General features: G+C 40.3%; 1 protein-coding gene across 1 annotated transcript in view; it reads right to left on the bottom strand.

Annotated features, from left to right (window-relative positions):
* The window catches only part of ANKEF1 (ankyrin repeat and EF-hand domain containing 1), a 1,352,638-nt gene that overhangs the window by 782,062 nt on the left and 551,251 nt on the right, over positions 1–19,325 (bottom strand). Inside the window, exon 6 of the mRNA XM_044056684.1 lies at positions 11,705–12,530. Coding sequence (XP_043912619.1) covers positions 11,705–12,530 — 826 coding nt within the window. The remainder of the gene's footprint in view (positions 1–11,704; positions 12,531–19,325) is intronic.

The raw sequence follows: 19,325 nt of genomic DNA, 5'->3' as shown, positions 1-19,325 counted from the left end.
CAGAAAAAGGTTAAGTCCCAAGACTGGAAAAACTCCCTTATTATCCTCAACAACATGTTGAGATCCCTCATCAAAACCTCTAAAGCCAGCTATGAAGGCAGAATTGCAGCAGACATTAAAAACAACCACAAAGCCTTCTATAATTATATCAAGAATCTCCACAGTAATACCCAGGTTTGCTCTGAGTTACTGCACAATGGTACCTCCTATACTGAGCCAACATTTGTTGCCAACATACTGGCTGACAGATTTAATGCCAACTTTACCCCTCTCTCCCCCACAAAGGACTAATCACAATACCGGAGGAATGCCAGACACCCAGCATTACTGCAGTACAGGTTAAAGATGCATTGTCCAAGGCCAAGAATACAGCTACCATGGGACCTGACAATATCCCTGGATGTGTTCTACATGAACTACAGTGTGAACTGGCAGCATATCTGTGTTCCCTGTTCGATCACAGCCTCACTTCAGGCTTTGGCCCTACAGAATGGAGCACTGCCACGGTCATCCCTCTCCATAAAGGGGGAGTGACTGCAGACCCTGGGAATTATCACTCCATTAGCCTAATGAGTCTGATATGTAAGGCTATGGAGCACATCATCATGGACCTAATTAACAAGGATATAGGGAATCTCCAAACTCTAGAGCCCACGCAATTTGGTTTTGTGAATGGTAGATCATGCCTGCTCAACCTGGCTGACTTCTTTGAGTCAGTCACCAGAGTTGCGGATGAGGGCAAGGCAGTTCATACAGCCTACATCGATCTGGCCAAGGTCTTTGATACCATTCCCCACTCAGGAATTATTGATAAACACACCAAACTAGGCATCAACCCCTATATCACTAGGTGGGTTGCAAACTGGCTCACAGATAGAACCCACAGTGTGAAAGTAGTGGACTCCAAGTCAGACTGCCAACCAGTCACGAGGGGAGTCCCACATGGATCAGTCCTAGGTCCTCTCCTGTTTGGCATCTATTTCTCAGAAGTCCAGGCTAACACAGACTCTGGCTGACCAAGTTCACAGACAACTGCAAGTTGGGAGCCATTATTAACTCCCCAAGTGATGTAGACATCCTACGGAAAGACCTCACTGAGACCAATGCCTGCTGTTGAAACCATGACTTTAAGCTTAATGCCAAAAAATGCATCATTATCCCCTTTTGGAAAAACTCAGTTCCCACTAATTACCACATCAATGGGAGCCCACTGAACAATGAAGGCATTACAAGAGATCTGGGGACACAAGTTGACATCAACCTCTCCGACCACCGCATTGCCACTGTAGTCAGAAAGTCCTTCTATATGACACATCTCATTACCAAGGCTTTTGCATCCAGGAAGAAAGAGGTCATCATCTCTCTCTACTCTTCCCTCATTAGGCCAATCATTGAGTATAATGCCCCATTTGGTATGTACCTCACTAGACACATGGAACAGCTGGAAAGGCCACAAAAGTACCTCACAAAGAGGATCCTAGGCCTTAAACACATGTTGTACATGGACAGACTCAAAAAACTCCAGCTATTCTCTGCCTCATATCCTCTACTAAGAGGTGATCTCTGCTTGACTTACAAAGCCATGTCTGACCCAGCTCTGTTATAAATGCTACATCTAAAGAAATCCCAATCCCTCTGCACCACACGCTCCAGAGACCGCAACCTCATTACCACAATCAACAGAACATGCTGGAAGGACAGATTCATAATCCAGGGACTGCCCATGCTCTGGAATAGACTTCCCATACATGTCAAGCAGACCATCTCACTGGCCCTCTTCAACGGAAATCTTGATGAGTGGATGGGAAATAGAAAGTTCACCCCAGGGATCACTCCAGTGGCTCTACTTGATAGAGGCACTAGGAACTAAAGTCGGGTGGCACGATGCCAGGGCACTTCTGTGGGCTAGGCTTGCAAAGGTTCCAGGGCCATTAGCCTTGTACACACCTATGAAGCTATGAACCTATTCAACCCACTGGATTGCCAACTGGCTCACAGATAAGATGTAGGGAATCAAAATAGGGGAAGCTACCTCCACAAAGAGACCAGTCATTGGTGGAATCCCAGGGATTGGTGCTGGGACCTCTCCTGTTTGGTATCTAGTTCTCTAAAGTAAAAGTCAATATCAAAGGGCTCTGGCTGACTAAGTTTATAGATGACTGCAGGCTAGGAGCAGTTATTGAATCATCAAATGACTTAGCCAACCTGCAACAAGGTTTGTCCTACATACATAAATAGTGCCAGAATCATAGACAAAACTAAATGGAAAAAAAAAATAAATTACTCTATCCTTTGGGAAGTTGTCTAACCCAAGAAACTACTACACTGACAATATAACCCCTGACATTTGACAGAGTTGTTCAGGATTTGGGAACTTATGTGGACAGTGCCCTAACTTTCAACCGTGTCCACTGTCATATGAAATTCTTACTATATTGTGCAGCTTATAAGCAAAGGGATTGGAGACTACATCTAAAGATGCCATTGTTCCCTTTTTCTCTGTCCCCATGAAGCCAGTCATTGAGTATAATGCCCCCTTTGACATTTATCTGTCCAGTCACATTCAATAATTGGAATACCAAAGAGATACTTCACTAAAAGGATGCAAGGCCTAAACAATATGTCCTACATGGACTTCTTCATAGCCCTGCCACTATACTTAATATCCTACAGACTGCTAAGCATTGACCTACATCTGGCATACAAGGTGTCCTCTGACCTAATACTGATGGACCTATAGCACATCAGCAAGTTAAATGGCAACCAAAACACTTGGTCCAGAGATTTAAACATCATTTGCAACATCAACAGAACATTTTGGAGGAACAGTTATATCTCACAGAAGATACAACTGGTCTGGAATAGACTCCCCATATTCAAGTCCTACTTCGATTTGTGGATGGATAATAGTAAATTTAGATCAGGACTGACCTCTCTACTACTAATGGCCAAAGGTGTCTCCTAAATGCTTTATTCCACATATGGATCCTTTCAAATTTTCTATGGTATGATCCCAGTTATTCTCACTAGGAGTAATATTATCAATCATGAGATGAGTAAAGCAAATCTAACACCACAAAGCTGAGATCCCAAGGAGGAGGAAATTGCTTTTCAGTGGGTCTCACATGCAACACTCCTTTCATAAACTATTTGACCATAAAAAGAGACAAAAGGGGGGCTCCATCGGCAAACAAGCTGAGATGGCTACAAGATGCACCATGATAGAAGCATATGATAAGACATCTCTAAGTAGCTCACACAAAAATCTCAAAACCAGACCCTTTGGGGTCCTCTGTTAGTGGCTATCCACCACCAAGAAAACTTGTTCCACTTGTAAATTGAAGACTTTCTAGTTGGAGGTTTTCTTGCTTCCTTAAATATCTGCTGCACATCCTCCAGAAACAAGTGCGTAAAAGGTATCACAAATCTCAAAAATGTCTTGAAAGTTGGTAGCCTGGAAGCAGTGGTAGGACTGAGTAAACATTTTGAATTTTGGAAGTTTTACAAAGGTGTTTAGAAAGGACAAATCCAGGATAGGTCCCAGGAGTGCTCCTCTTTTGGTACCACAAAAATTCTGGAGTAAAATAGTACTCCTTTGTTTGGCTGAGATTTTTGTTTGTTCTGTCCCTTGAAAGAAGACTCCTTGTTTGGGATGAACTCGGGTACATGAAACATTCTAAATATCCCATGCATTAAACTGCCTCTTGAAAATCTGTGCAACAGAAGGCCCAAACACCAATTCAGAACTTAAAGATGATGTATGCAAAGTTTTGGCTTTTAAATCCTCAGACAAGTTCTAATTACACAACTGAGCATACCATCTTAAAACAAGAAAAGAAGCAGCATTTCTCAAGACTGCATCTGCACATTTAAGCACACCTCTCAAGCATGTTTCAAAACCTTAGTCAAATTAGAAACAATTTCCTTCATATAAGACTTTTTCTCTGCAAGTAAGGATGCAGCAAAATCATCCAAACTGTACGCACACTGCAAAATATCTTCCAAGGCCAGTAAACGTGGGGGATAGCCACAAAATTGGGCATCTCATCTTCCATAAGCGCAGACACCACAACTCTGAAGTAGTACCTGACTTCTCCCAAGCAAAAAGATCACTAAATCTAGCAATCCTCTGATAAAAAGTGAACACTTGTTTGGAGTTAAGCTCAGGTTTACCTTCCAAAGAATCAGAATGACTGGACTCAGTGTCAACTAGGAAATCAACAATGTCCTCAGATTCATCATCATTCTATTAAACAAAAGAAAGATCTCTAGCCAAACTAGCAGTAGAGCCAGGATGGGAACACAACCACCACAATTAGCTGTCTGCAAAACAGTCATAGCCAAGGAAACCCCATCAGCCTTATAAACAGATATAATCTTATTGTCAGCTGTATGATGAAGCTTCTGTTTCATTTTCTTATGGACTTCACTACGCAATAAAATATCTGGGAACAGAGTTTTATATCTGGCAATGGGTCCCTTACCTCTGGACTACTATTGCACCTAAGGGATTTGGTTCTCCTACACCTGCACCAGGTGCTGCAACAGCCTTGTAGGATGTGCCTAACCCCATCCCATAGTAGCTGGCAAAGCTGCAATATAGGGAGACAGGGCAAAAGGTATGTGACCTGCAGGGCGAGCTGCCATAACAGAATCACTAACCATAGGCTGAGATTTATTTTTCTTTTGTTTTTTTTTTTTCTTTTAAGTGCAAGCATATTTGATGGGAGTACCAGAGTTAGAATCCATCAAAACAGATGAGAGAACATCAGAATAATAAACTGACAGTACTGGATAATGTACCACAATAAGTACTTAAAGTTTTTAGTAATAAGTATGCCTCCACAGGGCTAAACTCTGCCAAACTATGCTAATATAAAAAAAAGAACAGTTTGAAATGTGTTCAGAATTCTTTTACAACTGACACAATTTAAAGCATTTCCACTATACAAAGTCCAAACACCAAAGCAGCCAATGTGCCAAACCAGTGTTAAAATTAGCTCCACATTCTTTAACCACATTAAACTGCCACAAAATAACATTTTATTTTCCAGTTTAAGCTCTATTTTCTTGTAAAAGGGAATAACAGTTCTACAGTACATTCAAATAACTTCAACTGGGGTAAAATTAAAAGCTGATGTTAAAAACACATAGAACAGAGTCGTGCATACAGTAAATAATGTATATGTGCTGAAAAATTCAAGTTCAGCAATATTTTGCCTGTAAAAACATGAAAATAAAGCAGAATAACAGCAGTAAAGACAAGACTCTGGTATCTAACAGTATACATACACACTGCAATTCTGAGAAAAGTACTGAGTTTCCTCAAAAACAATAAAATTAAACATTTGGCAAATAAACACTACTAAAGCAGAAAATTCCACAGAAATTACCATCAGCACTGACAGAAATAAACAATCAAAATATATATTTTAATAAACATAAAAATAAAAACAAAAATAATAAATGTAATAATAAATGAGAGGAGGGGGGTCCCCAAATGGGGCTTATCTGAGCAGTAAGCCAGAAAAGCAACACAGGATACTGTGAAAAGTCAGATAACCTTCTTCTTTGGATGGCAGAAAATGACTGGATTCTCACTTTCTGTTACATATGAAGGCTTCCCATTCAGGATATGCTCAGCCAATCAGCTGTCACAGGAAAAGAGAGGGAGGGTCTGAGATTTTGAAAGCTGGACAGTGCTGGGTTATCTTGGCAGATAACCCAAAATGTTCTGAGGCAGTCTGAATGAGCCTCAAAGGCCAGTTGGCATAAAGGTCTTCACTTCCCATGCACAAGGTACAAGGTATGATCCTGACCCCTGGTCAATGCCTAATCGGAGTTTGCATTTTCTCCCTGTGCTTTTGTGTGTTTCTTCCCACCTCTAAAAAACATGTTGAGTGTTTCTATGTCAAACTCACCAAAAAGAATGGAGATGTGAGCAGCAGCACAGACTCTACAGGTGTCCTATAGGGGAAAGAGTTGTATAAACCAACCACTTTGGGCATCTACTGTAGTGTGAAGTATCCTCATGATAGGAGAACACAGATGACAGTCTACATGCTGTGGCAAGTCTAGCCACTTGATGGTGTAAAATATGGCTCTAGGTGATTCAGTCATGTTGACTAATGTCATTAAATGGACATGGGTATTTGCCAGTGATAAGTGGGTTGAAGACCCAGCCCACTCTGACCTATGCCAGGGACCCATGCGAATGGTGGGTGGGATGTATGTGCCACTATTGGCTAATGTCTGCCCACTATAAAGCTCAGCAGCCCTGGATCAATAAGTTACTAGCCAGCCAGTATCCTGTTACCTAGCTTGGGTTACCTGGGATAGCTCTGTTTAGCAAAAGCTGGACGTAAAACTAATCAACCTGCCAAACATGAACTAAGAATTGCTACACTTAATGTAGGCATACTGACAGGACACAACATGAAAGTGAATGACATGATAGTAAGGAGGAAGCTGGACATCCTATCAATCCAGGAAACAGGATGGAAGGGCAGTGCTGCATAGCCATTTGACTTGGGATTCAGAGTCTAATTCTCAGGATGGCATATCCAGGAGACAAGATGGAAGGACAGTGCAGCAAAGCCACTTGGCTTGGGATCTAGACTCTACTATTTAGGAGGCCAGGCTAGAAAGGATATGGGAATTATGGTGAGGGAGAGGCTTCAGATAGCAGAGAGAAATGTCATCAAAATTAGTGGCAGACTCATGGCAATCAGACAACAGCCTAACAATAGGGCAGTATTCATAATCCCAGCCTATGCCCCACAGCAGGGTAGTGATAGTGAAGAAAAGAATGCATTTAGACAGCAGTTGCAGGACCTACTAGATAAAGCAGCAAACATGAATTGGTGTTTTATAATGGATGACTTGAATGCACATATGAGGATTACCTGGGCCCACATGGGTAGGGAACAGGAATAAAGGAGAGGCCATTCCAGACTTCTGTATGGCCTTTATTTTGCAGTAGCCTACATATGGTCCAGTAATAGAGAAAGTCACAAGATGACATACAAGACTGGCCAACATACAACTCAGGTAGACTTCCTTCTAGTAAGGAAAGGGCACTGGTTTAGAATCAGTGATTACAAACTCATGCCCAGTGAAACAGTCAGCCCACAGTATAAACCACTGGTTACCACAATCAGCTGCAAGTAGTGGTCAGAGAAGGCTCTAAGGTTAACAGAGACCAGGCTAAAGACCTGGAAACTGACTGGACAGAAAGCTTGAGAATTCAATGAAATACTGAGAGCTGCAGCACCTCAAGAAGAGAAGGAAATAGATGGAGATGAAGAAAAATGGCAGCACGTCAAAACAGCATGCATGAGGACTACAGAACAGACATGTGGTTGAGCCAGGTATGGAAATAAGGTACATATGGAAAGCTGGTGGTGGAATGCAGGAGTCTAGGAAGTCATCAAAAGAAAGAAGAAGTGCAGGAGAAAGTGGGAGATAGGACTGAAAGGGTTAGGAATGAATACTGGTTGGCTAAAAAAGAGGCTAAGAGAGCAGTTGCAATAGCAAAGAAGAAGGCATCAGAGGCATGCTACCAGCTTCTGGAAAGTAAGTCAGTAAATGGCAATAAGGAGCTATATCAGTTTGCAAGGCAAAGACAGAAAGATAAAGGAGATAGTTAGATACCCTTCATAAGAGATGCCAGCAACAGTCTGCACACCTGTCCATGACTTCAAAAGCAGATGGAAGGAGTACTTCCAGCAGATTCTGAATGAAGGAAACCCCACAGAAATCTGTACTGCCCCAGGCACAGTATACAGTGAGAGAAGAGGAAGTGCCAACCATAGATGAAGTAAGAATAGCACTAAGAAAAATGAAGTTAGGGAAAGCAGCAGGCTCAAATGATGAGATGCTGGGTGAGATAGGAGAGAAATGGTCCCTGAGAGTACTCATAACAGTGTGGAGAGAAAGGCATATCCCAGATGATTGGTGAATAAGCATAGTAGTTCCAGTGTTCAAGAACAAAAGTGGCATTCACAACTGTGAACAGTAGAGAGGTATCAAAGTCCTGTCACATTGCATGAAAGTTCTGGAGAGGGTGATTGATAAACAAATACACAGAGCAGTAGAAAGTAAGACAGGAGATCAGCAGTTCAGATTCAGATCAAGATGCAATACAAATAACCTGATGTTTGCAGTGTGACAGATAGTTAAGAAGAAATGAGAAAATAATCCAACTGGGCATTCCTAGTCTGGGAGAAAGCATATGACAAGGTCCCAAAAAAGCTGATTTGGCAGCTCTATGGTGGTTCAAAGTCCCAGAAACATTAGTAGAATTGGTGGAACCTATATACAAGGACCCGATGACTCAGTTATGAACAGTGTTCTATCTCACACAAGGATTCCAGTGGTAGTGGGTGTGCACCAGGGTTCAGCAATGAGCCCACTGCTGTTCATTCTGGTGATAGACTACATTAGCAGACAGGTTGGAGGGGCAGATCAACAAAGCTGCTGTATGCAGACGATGTGGCATTACAAGCAGACTCTGGGTAAGAAATTCAGCAAAGGCTATGGGAATGGAATGCAAAACTGAAGGCACATGAGATGAAACTGAATACAGATAAGACAGCTGTGATGACAGCAAATGGTGGAGTTCAGAAAAAGCTGAGAATTGAGACAGAAGGGAAAATAGTGGAACAGTTTAATGACTTCAAGTATATGGGGAATAGTTGAGGACAAAGGAAGTCTAAATAAGGAGGTCAAAGCTAGAATCAGGGGGACTGCAGTCAACTGGCACAGATTGTCAAGAGCCGTATATGACAAAAGAATACCAAAGAAGCTGAAAAGTAAGCTGTTCAAAACACTGGTGTGACCAGTACTACCATATGGTACAGAAATCTTGGCAGTAAAGGCAGTGCAGTTGAGGAGGCTAGAGTTGATAGAGATCAAGTACCTGAGATGGGTGGCAGGATGTACACTGTGGGGCAGACAAAGAAATGAGTGCATAAGAGCCGAAGCAAAAGTAGCACCAATTGCAGAAAAGGTCAAAGAGAACAGATCACAGTGGTTCTGGTGCATGTGTAGAAAACCTGAAGTCAGTCTGGTGAACATGATTTTGGACAGACAGGAAGAAGGCAAAACGCTTTATTCCACATATGGATCCCCTCAAATTATCTGTGGTATGATCCCAGTTATTCTCACTGTGGGTAATATTATCAACTATGGTATGGGAGAGACCAATCTAACATCAGATGGAATAGGTTAATTCAAGCACAGGAAGGGAAAGTGGTTAAGTTTAATAATAGCCCACCAGGGCAGACAGATAGCCTAGTACTTACCTATGAAAGTACAGTTGCATAAGTCCTACATACCTGTAACAGTAGATGTTTGAATTTCTCACACATTTTGAGTTATCTGTCAAGGTAACCCAGTACTACCCAGCTTTCAAAAGCTCAGACTCCCCTCCCTCTCTCCTCCTGTGACAGCTGATTGGTTCATAATATCCACAGAGCGAAGCCTTTGTCTATAACAGAAAGTGAGAGGCCAGGCTTTGTTCACTTCAGCAGAGAAGAAGAGAAAAGTACCTGAAGCCAGAGTCATCTAGCAAGAGTAAATTTGCAGCCAAACACAATACCATATAAAAACAAATTTAACAAAAACAGAATCAAAGAGGATGAAACCCACCTCATATGTGCAAAATCTGAAGATGGTGAGTCTGTGCTGCCACTAAGGCAGTGAGGAATATGAACATCTACTACTACAGGTAAATAGAGCTTATGCAACTGTACTATGTATCATTGCCACTGCCTCAGTGAGATTTGGGTGATGGAGATGAAGTGCCTAAGATGGGTGGTAGGATGCATACTGTGGGACAGATGAAGAAATGAGGACATAAGAGCAGAAGCCAAAGTATCACCAATTCTAGTAAAGGTCAAGGAGAACAGATTATGGTGGTTTAGGCATATGTGTAGAAAACCAGAAGACAGTCTGGTGAAGATGATTTGTGAGGGACAGGGAGAAGGCAAGAGGAAAAGAGGGCATCCTGCAAAGAGGTGGATGGATTGTGTGAGAGAAGACCTACGGAAGTCAGGCATAAATGTCGAAGAAGGGAGGAAAGTGGGACTGAATAGAGACAGATGGTGACAGTTGACACAACACCCAGACCCCATGTAGAAAATGGGAAAAAGAGGTTGATAATGATGATGATGTTGAGGATGATAGCTATGAACCTATGTACGAATGTATTGTTTGGTGACTCTTTGATTCCTGAAAGTTCGCAGACTCCATAGCTTAATGGAACCATCTTATCATTTATTCATGGATTTGGTATTGGGAACAGTGAATCTGTCAAGCAGCTTAATATTTTATAAATAAATTTCAATAAGTGAAGGTTGCTTCATTTACTTAGTGAAACATTACTGTTTATGTAGCATTTTTCTTAACTGGTTGTACTTTACACACAGTACTTAAGGCTGGTTTTAACACTGCTGAATATATGATAGAAGTCAGTATGCACAACTTCACCCATATGAAACTAGAAACTGCATGTCCTGGTTTTATGAGAAGGGGATCTTGGCCAGAACACCAAAAAATTACTTTCCTTTCTAAATGATACCTTATATTCCTAGACTCTAATCAGAGCAGCACCAATATATTTATATATATATATATATATATATATATATATATATATATATATATATGGTTCCCATTCAGAAGCCTGAAACATCATAAGCCTGAAAATCAAAATCCTGAAACCAAAAGCCTGAAAATTCAGAATCCTGAAAACTCAAAATCCTGAAAGCCCAAAATCCTGAAAGACCAAAATCCTGAAACTCAAAATCCTGAAAACACAAATAATGCTAATATGTCACTATGAAGACACTAGTATCTACCAACTGACCCTGACCCTAACCCTAACCCTAAGGTCCGTCACTATTGCACACTCACCTGACCCGCGCCCTAACCCTAACTCACTTAAACCGCCCCTAACCCCAATATTTGTCACTATTGCATACATGCCTAACCTAAGCCCTAACCCTAACTCACTTAAACCGCCCCTAACCCTAAAATAAAACCAACCGCACACTTACCTAACCCCAACGCATGACCTAACACCACAGGGCTAACAATAGCAAAGCCACAATGACATCAGTATGTCTATTTTGTGTTTTCAGGATTTTGAGTTTCAGGATTTTGGTCTTTCAGGATTTTGGGCTTTCAGGATTTTGAGTTTTCAGGATTCTGAATTTTCAGGCTTTTGGTTTCAGGATTTTGATTTTCAGGCTTATGATGTTTCAGGCTTCTGAATGGGAACCATATATATATATATATATATATATATGTGTGTGTATAGCCGGACTGCTAGAAAGGACTACAAAAGAGCTCAGTTTAATGTCTCATCTAAATGACAACAGAAACACTGAGTACAGTGCTAAACTGCAGTCTTATGCTGCACTCAGATGTTTATATTTCTGGCTTGATTTCAGCATACATCTTAAAACAGAACCTACACCCCTCAGTTTCAGAGGCGGATGTGCTACTAACTTATGTCATACCAGCATTGAAATACCTAATAGTAGAATATGGAACACATGATAAGAATCACATTAGAGTATCATGTAAGTATTTGCTATTTCTTGTGACAAATGTTACATAGTAGGCCATATTGTTACAGGAATAAAGGCAAGTAATACTTAAAAAATCAAAGCAACAGATTTCACAAAGTTGTACTTACCCCATTGATATAAGAAAGTTTACAACTTCCAAGTTTCCATGTGCACAAGCAGCCATCAGTGGAGTTTTATAAAATGTGTCTCTGATATCAATAGGTACTCCCTCAGCAAATGCTCGTTTCAAAGATTCAATGTCACCTGCTTTAGTGACAAAATTTATGTTAGTGTAGGACTTGTCAGGGAGATCAAGATACCAAGCAGAATCATCCTGCAGAGGATGTTCTGGTGGACGGTCCCTGTCAAATCGACTAGAATCTGTAAACTGTTCATAACTTTCGATCATAAAATGAGGGGGACCACCATTTTCACGGCGAAAAATTAAATTATCTGGAACAGTACATATCGGCATGGGTATAGAAAGTTTGCCCTTCCCTTTTTTACCTTTTTTACCTTTTTTCCCTTTCTTTTTAGACTCATAAGATGACATAAGAAAGGGTTTTGACAAGTATTTTGAACCTTTAAAGAACTCATCAATATTTACTTTTCCATCACGACTTTTGTCATGTGCTTGAATGATTTGCTGTATCTCTTCACCAGTAACAGGTGCTTCCCTCTCCTGCAACACTGTAATAAATTCTTCCTTTAGAATTGTGCCTTCACCAGTACCAGCTGCTTCAAACGAATTACGAAGAGCATTTTCATTTTCTAGAGACCAGTCATACAACCTAACAGCCCAAGCTTTGTTTGGGTTTACATTTCCTGGCTTTGAAAACTTGGCATAGGAACGCTCTGCCTTTCTTAATTCTTTCATAACAGCCTTTTGACCATACTCTTTTGCAAGAAGTCTTGGAGTCATTCCATCAGTGTTCTTAAATTTAGGATTGCAGCCTGCAGGAAAAAAATGTACAATATACTAATTTAAATTAGTGCATAAATTAAAGATATCCAGAAATGGGTACATAAAATATGTTTTTTGTTAAAAAGACTATTATGTTATTACTGCTTGGCAATAATCAGATTATGTTTCCAAGTCTGTACATGCAGACAGATATTGATCTAGCAAGCACTTCTGAATATCATCCCTGAAGTAATCTGATGAGAGACAGCAACACATTGTTCCTTGTGATTTATTATCTAGAAGCAAATTCCGGTTACAAAGATCAAACTATTTTCAAATTTGCACATCCTTCATGACAAGATTTCCATAATGCAAAATGATTTAAGCATATATTTTTGCTGTTTTATTATCTGTCTGTTAAATCCTTAAGTCCCCCTTGACAAAACATAATCATCTCTTTTAAGGAGAGATAAAAAAACAGAATGAAAAACAAAATCAGAAAACTGAAAATAAAGCCATTAAAAATCAAAATCTTACATGCTATACCATTTTAAGAAAAATGTTTAGAGCCCAGACATTTTTCAAACTCAAAAGAATTGTAAAAACTAAGATGTGCACAACCAAACCATGTAAAAGAAACCAGATTTTTTTTTTGTTCTGTTGACCAGATTAGTCCCATTCATTAGTGGCACCTTTTCAGGGGAGACCCAAGGTTGTATTTATACTATTACGGGAAATTTGGCCAGGGCATTAGAGAACTTCCCTACATTTTTTGACAGGTACATCCACCTGAGCTACCACCATCTCAAGCAGATGGGACCTTGGTTTAAAGTCTCATCAGAATATACTAGTAAGAAAGCAATGTTTAGCAAATAACATCATTGTAATGACAGGTTCCCCAGTTAGTATCCATGATAAATTCAGTCTGCTTGAAATGTAGGGTCTCAAAACAATTGTCATATGTGTTAAACATAAGGGATGAGTATGGCATCAATCATGTAACTCCAGGTACAATAACAGTTTTGATTACTGGATTAAAAATGAAAATGCTAAATAAAGTTGACGAAGTTTGCCATCTTTGAATAACTGCATGCTCTAAACGTACCCAATTTGAATTCCTGCTTAAGGTGACTCCAGGTTTTGCATTAAGAGAGCATCGACAGCATTAGAAAATTCTTAGCAAGAGAAACAAAAACAATTCTATCTTGTCAGCACTAGAGGGCTGAGAGGAAAAAAAAGAGGACATAATTTGTCTTGCAAGAGCTCAAGGCAAATATATTGGGTACAGTGTGTGTAGGTTTATTTTCTACACAGTCTCTCAGTCAATCAGTCAGTCTTTTTATTTGAGTTATAATGAACTGTTGTAAGATTAAGCTGCTCCAGTGGTGTACAGGAATAAAGGCCTGACAGTGACCCAGCCAAACTTGGTTCAATTAGCAGTTCAGGCAAATGATGGAGTGGCAGGGAGGGATTGGCGTTACCTTCTTGGGGTGGGTGGGCAGATTTATGGACGTCTGCTTTGTCAGTCCCTGGTGGAAGCTAGGGAAGACACACTGGTAGGCATGCCTAAAAGAGCAGAACTGGGTGGAGGCATGCCTGTGCTGCAGAGGTGCAGTGATACGCCGCAAGTCTCCACTGCATGCCTATGCCCCTCACCCCCAGGCATACTATTAGGTCTGCAAGGCAGAGGGAGAAAATGGGTAGATCATAAGTAACACCATCCCTCCATAGGGATTCACAGGAGTGCTGAGCCCACAGATGCCTGGTTTTTATAACCAGCCCCAGAACCATCTGATTGAGAAGTTTCTGGGGGTTCAAGGAGACATCCGGTAAACTTGGTGTTTACAGGTACTGGGATGACAGGCTGGTACCATGTTGGAAGGAGAAGGGATCAAAACAAAATACTGTATGATTAACTCATTGAGATGCAACTCATTGAGATTGCTTATGCAAACCGTAGTATACTGGTAGTATGGGAACGGACTGTTTTTTCTGACATTTCATCCTTAACTGTAGGTTGATATCAGTATTCAGAGAAGCAGGGGTTTGGTTTTGGCCAATATGTCAGATCACAGCAGGACCAGAGTAGGACAGGAAAAGGAATAGCATGTCTAGATGGAATAAAAAGTGCATTTGTGTAAGCAAACTTACCATAATAGTAGATGTTCAAATGATCATCTACTCTTTATAGGCTATAACAGACAGCCAGTTTCCAAAGCTTCAGGGAACCTTCCATGTGCCCAAACTGTTAGTCCTTTTGAGCTGAGCTGACTAAAAATCAGGTTTGGGCACAAAAGCCTTCACAGCATTCATGCAAACTGAGAGAGGGAGGCTAAACCCTGAAATTACATTTCTAAGAAAAGAGAAAATACATGTCTTCTCCTTGGCATAAAAAACATGCACAAATGGGGGAAGAGATTGGTTACTGCAGCAGTGATCATGTGAACATCTGCTGTTATGGTAATTTTACTTACTCAACCGTAGCATGTACATCATCATGATCACTGCTGCAGCGACCTAAGCTATATGAGTAGATTATCATAGATCAGAGGAAATTACTCTTCTGTAAATCTTACTTACCCATAACAGTGGATGTTCAAATTTCTTCACTGCTGAAGTAACCTATGAATAGTGTATTGCCAAATACATAGTACCTGGTTAGCTTACCAAAGCTCTAACTCACTTCCCTGTCACTCACTCTGGTTGATGATAGGCTGTACCCTTTTTCAAGGGAAGTATATCACCACCCCGAGTGTGGTAAATTTTTCAGGATTTTACTATCCCAAGAAAGAAAGGTGGATTTATCCTGAGCCAACAATTAAAAATCACCATGAAAATTATCCAAGAAACAACAATGACAATGACAACAATAACAAAGATAAAAAAGGAGGTTGTGTCTCACCTCAACTATCTACAAAGGGAGTGAGTGGATTCAGTTACTGCAGCAGTGAAAAAATGTAATCATTTACTGTTATGGGTCAGTAGGACTTATACAGCTGTGCTATGTTCTTCATTCTCACTGCTGCAGTAGGCTATGAGTAGATTTCCAAAGCTTACCTTACCTGGAAGGATGGAGGATAAGAGTCCAGGAGCCACTGGAGAATGGCCTTAGCAAAGCCTGTCCTGGACCTAGAGAAGGAATCCAGTGTGTAGTGCTTTATAAATATATAAACAGAGGACCAAGCTGCTGCTTCTAGAATACTTTGAGAGTTCAACCTTTTCCAGTATGTCATCAAAGAGGATAATGCTCTGGTAGAATGTGCCTTAACGCTTCCTGTAATAGTTATACCATGGTGGAAATAGAAAAAAAAATAATAGCAGAAGACAACCATCTGGATATAGTCTGATTAGACACAAGTTAGCCTTTCTTAGTCCCAGTATAGGAAACAGAGCTGTTCAGCCTTCCAAAAGGACTTGGTTCTGTCAAGGGAGAACCTGAGCTGTCTATGCACATCAAAAGTATGTACAAATCTGCTCTCCCTTGTGTTTTGGCTCTGGAAAGAAAACTGGGAGATTAATGGCTTGACTCAAGGTAAAATTAAAAACAACTGTAGGTATGAATGAAGGATTTATGTGTAATGTAACCCTATCTCGGGAGAAAAACAGACAGGGTTCTCCCAACATGAGAGCTTGTAGATGTCAGAGCAAGTAAAACCGTTTTCCATGTAATGAACCAGAAGTCAGCCGTAAAGGCTAACTGAAAAGGAACTAAGGTAAATTTATTTTTTAGAATAAAACTGAGACCTCAAGGAGGAGGAATTTGCTTGTGAGAGGGTCTCATGCGCAACACTCCTTTTAAAAACTTTTTGCCCACAGCATAGTAGAAAGAGGTGAATTCATAGAAAGACAAGTTGAGATGGCTGCAAGATGCAACATAATGGAAGCAAACAACAAGCCATCTTTAAGTATCTCACGCAAATATTTGAGAAACAAAGGTGCAACTTCTCGTTTGGGCCCACTGTGATTGGCAAGGTGCTAACTAAAAAATACCTTTCATTTGCCAACCTAAGATTTTCTAGTAGCAGGTATTCTTACCTTCTTTAGTACCTGCTGCACATGGTGTCAAAAATGTATAAAATTTAATAATTCAGGCCATCAGTTGTAGTTGACTGATGTTGGGGTTTATGAGTAGATCCAATCAGTGAGGAAGCGTGTGGTTCTTGCCCTTGGCCAGTTCAATAAGAAAGGAGAAAGCATTTTGCTTGGACCAAAAGAGAGAAAATACAATGACTTTTGGTAATTCTTTCTAAATCTTTAGAAGTCCCCCAGATATCAATGGAAAGGGAAGAAGAGCATACAGAAACATTTCTGACCAAGGGAGTGACAGAGCATCTGTTTTCCATGCTTGGCTGCAAGGATGTCTCAAAAATAATTTTTCTAATTGCCTGTTTCATAAGGACGTGAACAGATCTACTTGAGGTTTTCTCCAACCCTGGATCAAGTTCTGAAACACACCTGTATTGAGTTTCCATTTGTGAGGTCTATCCAGGATCTGCTGAGCCTGTCTGTCATAATGTTTTGCTGTGATGGAATATAGAAGGTCTTAAGAATAAGAAAATGCCAAACAGCCAACTTCCAAGCCACATCATTGTATTCTTGTCTGTAACTACCTGTATGGGGCTCATGGATGGTGATGAGTTTTCAAATCATGAATCACTACTAGCATTTCCTTGATGTTTATGTGATTTGGCCTGTTCAAATACCGCCACAGACCTTGCACTTTTACTCCCACAGAATACACCCCAAGCAAAATCTGGAGTCTGTCTGAACAGATTAAGCTGGGGCTGCAAGAGAGAAAGGGAATCCTGCATTAGAGCCATATGATCCCTTCACCACTGCAATTTTCTCCTTATAAACCCCAACACAGGAATATGAAAATCCAAGTGCTGTAGGTGCTAGGTCCAAGATTGTTCTCATGTGGTATTATTAGGATCATGGATACAATGAGGCCTTGAAGTCTGAGAAATTCTCTTGTAGGAGTCTGAAGCTGTTGAGAAAAACTCAAAAAGCTCTGCTGGTCAGATATTACTTTTCTTTTGGAAGGAAGGCAATTTGCCTAAGTGTATCTATCAGACATCCCAAAAAGACAATTTTGTGAGGTGGTGTGAAATAAGATCTTTGTAGGTTCAAGTGAAATACCAGATGTGACTGGAGGTTGGACACCTTTATTAAGAACTCCAAACATCTGGGAAGACTTTGCACAAATAAGCAAGTCATCTAAATAAGAAAATAAATGTGGATGTCCTGCAATCTGCTGTGAGCCACCCTTGGGGCTAGGCACTTTCTAAACACTCAGGATACAGTGGGGAGCCCAAAGGGTAATACAGGCAACTGATAATTTGACCCAGGTACAGCAAACCTTACATGTTTCCTGAAACTGTGAGCACTGGGTATGTGATGATGTGCATCTTTGAGATAAGACAGTGGTCTGAAATTAGGGCAAGTACTGATTGCATGGTCAACATTCTGAATTTTGAAACTTTCACTAAAAAGGTTGAAAAAAAGACAGATCTAACAAAGGTCTACAAGTATGCTACTTCTTTTGTACCAAACGTATCCTGGAATAAAAATCTTTGCCCATCTGATTTGCAGTTACTGGTTCTATGATCCCTGCCTCTGCCATACATTTTAGCATAGGTGAAACCATGCTGGATGGGTAGATGTAGTGGGATTACCCTCAAAGGAAGAGAAGAATCACCTTCAGTACCCAACTGTCTGAAAACACCTGACCCCAGGCTAAGGAGTTGAGGGTCAATCATTGTGAGAAAGGTAGGAAAACTGGGGCTGGAGGTGTAGGTAATGTGATCAGATTCCTGGCACAGTCATTCATTAACTGGATAATGACTCTTTTTGAGAAAGTTACTTCTTTTATTTGGTTTGGAAGAGTCAGTCACTTGCCATTTTATTTTGGAGGCCTAATTTTTATTAGGCTGAGATTTCTAATTGTTATGCCCCTTAAAGGACTGAGAAGCTGCCTTGTTATGGTAGAACCTGGGTACCTGAAAAATCCTATAAACTCCATGCACCAATTTACCTCTGCTGTAATACTGTTTAAAATTTGTATAGCCACAGAGCCAAATATCATATCAAGGCTAAGTGGAGAAATCAGGATTTCAGACTTCAAATCATCAGAAAAATTCTAATTCAGAAACCAAGCAAATCTTTTCAACATCACAAAAGCAGAAGCTTTAGACACAATGTCAGTACAATCATACACACTTCTCAGAGCATATTTAGAAATGTGTCGCATTAGAAACAATCTGATTCAAATACAATTTGCCGTCTGGAGATAATAAAGCAGCAAAGTCATCCAAATTGTAAGCAACTTTTAGTATGAACTACCACATACACTCTGATAATTGAAGATCCTAAAGACTAATGTAATAGAAGCAGACAGTCTGTTTGTCTAACCACCTGCCCTTCTTATTAGAGGGTAGTGGGTTAGAGGAAGCTAAAGATTTATTGTTAGCTGCTACTCCTGAGATTATTGTAGCAGGGTCAGTTAGCAGTTGAGAATAAAGACATTTATAATCTGAAAAGACCATATACTATGTGATGATGTGAGGTAGCACCAACCGTGCCAGGGAGAGTAGGACAGTGAATGTGTAACATATGCCAGCATAGCTAGCTGCAGTTCTGTAAAGAATTATAGGTAACTTGAATATCAAACTGATTTGTACAGATCCTTATGTTAAAATGTATTTGTAACATTGCTTGTGTTAGAAACGTATCAACAGTGGGTCCTGCTGGACAGAAAATAAATATACATGTATGTCAGACTGTATTGTTGTAACTGAGGAAATGTATATATATATATATATATATATATATATATATATATATAT

Source organism: Protopterus annectens, chromosome 1.part2, assembly GCF_019279795.1.
Source record: "Protopterus annectens isolate FY-2018-M chromosome 1.part2, PAN1.0, whole genome shotgun sequence".
Lineage (NCBI taxonomy): Eukaryota > Metazoa > Chordata > Ceratodontiformes > Protopteridae > Protopterus > Protopterus annectens.
This window is presented reverse-complemented; position numbering and strand designations above follow the sequence as displayed.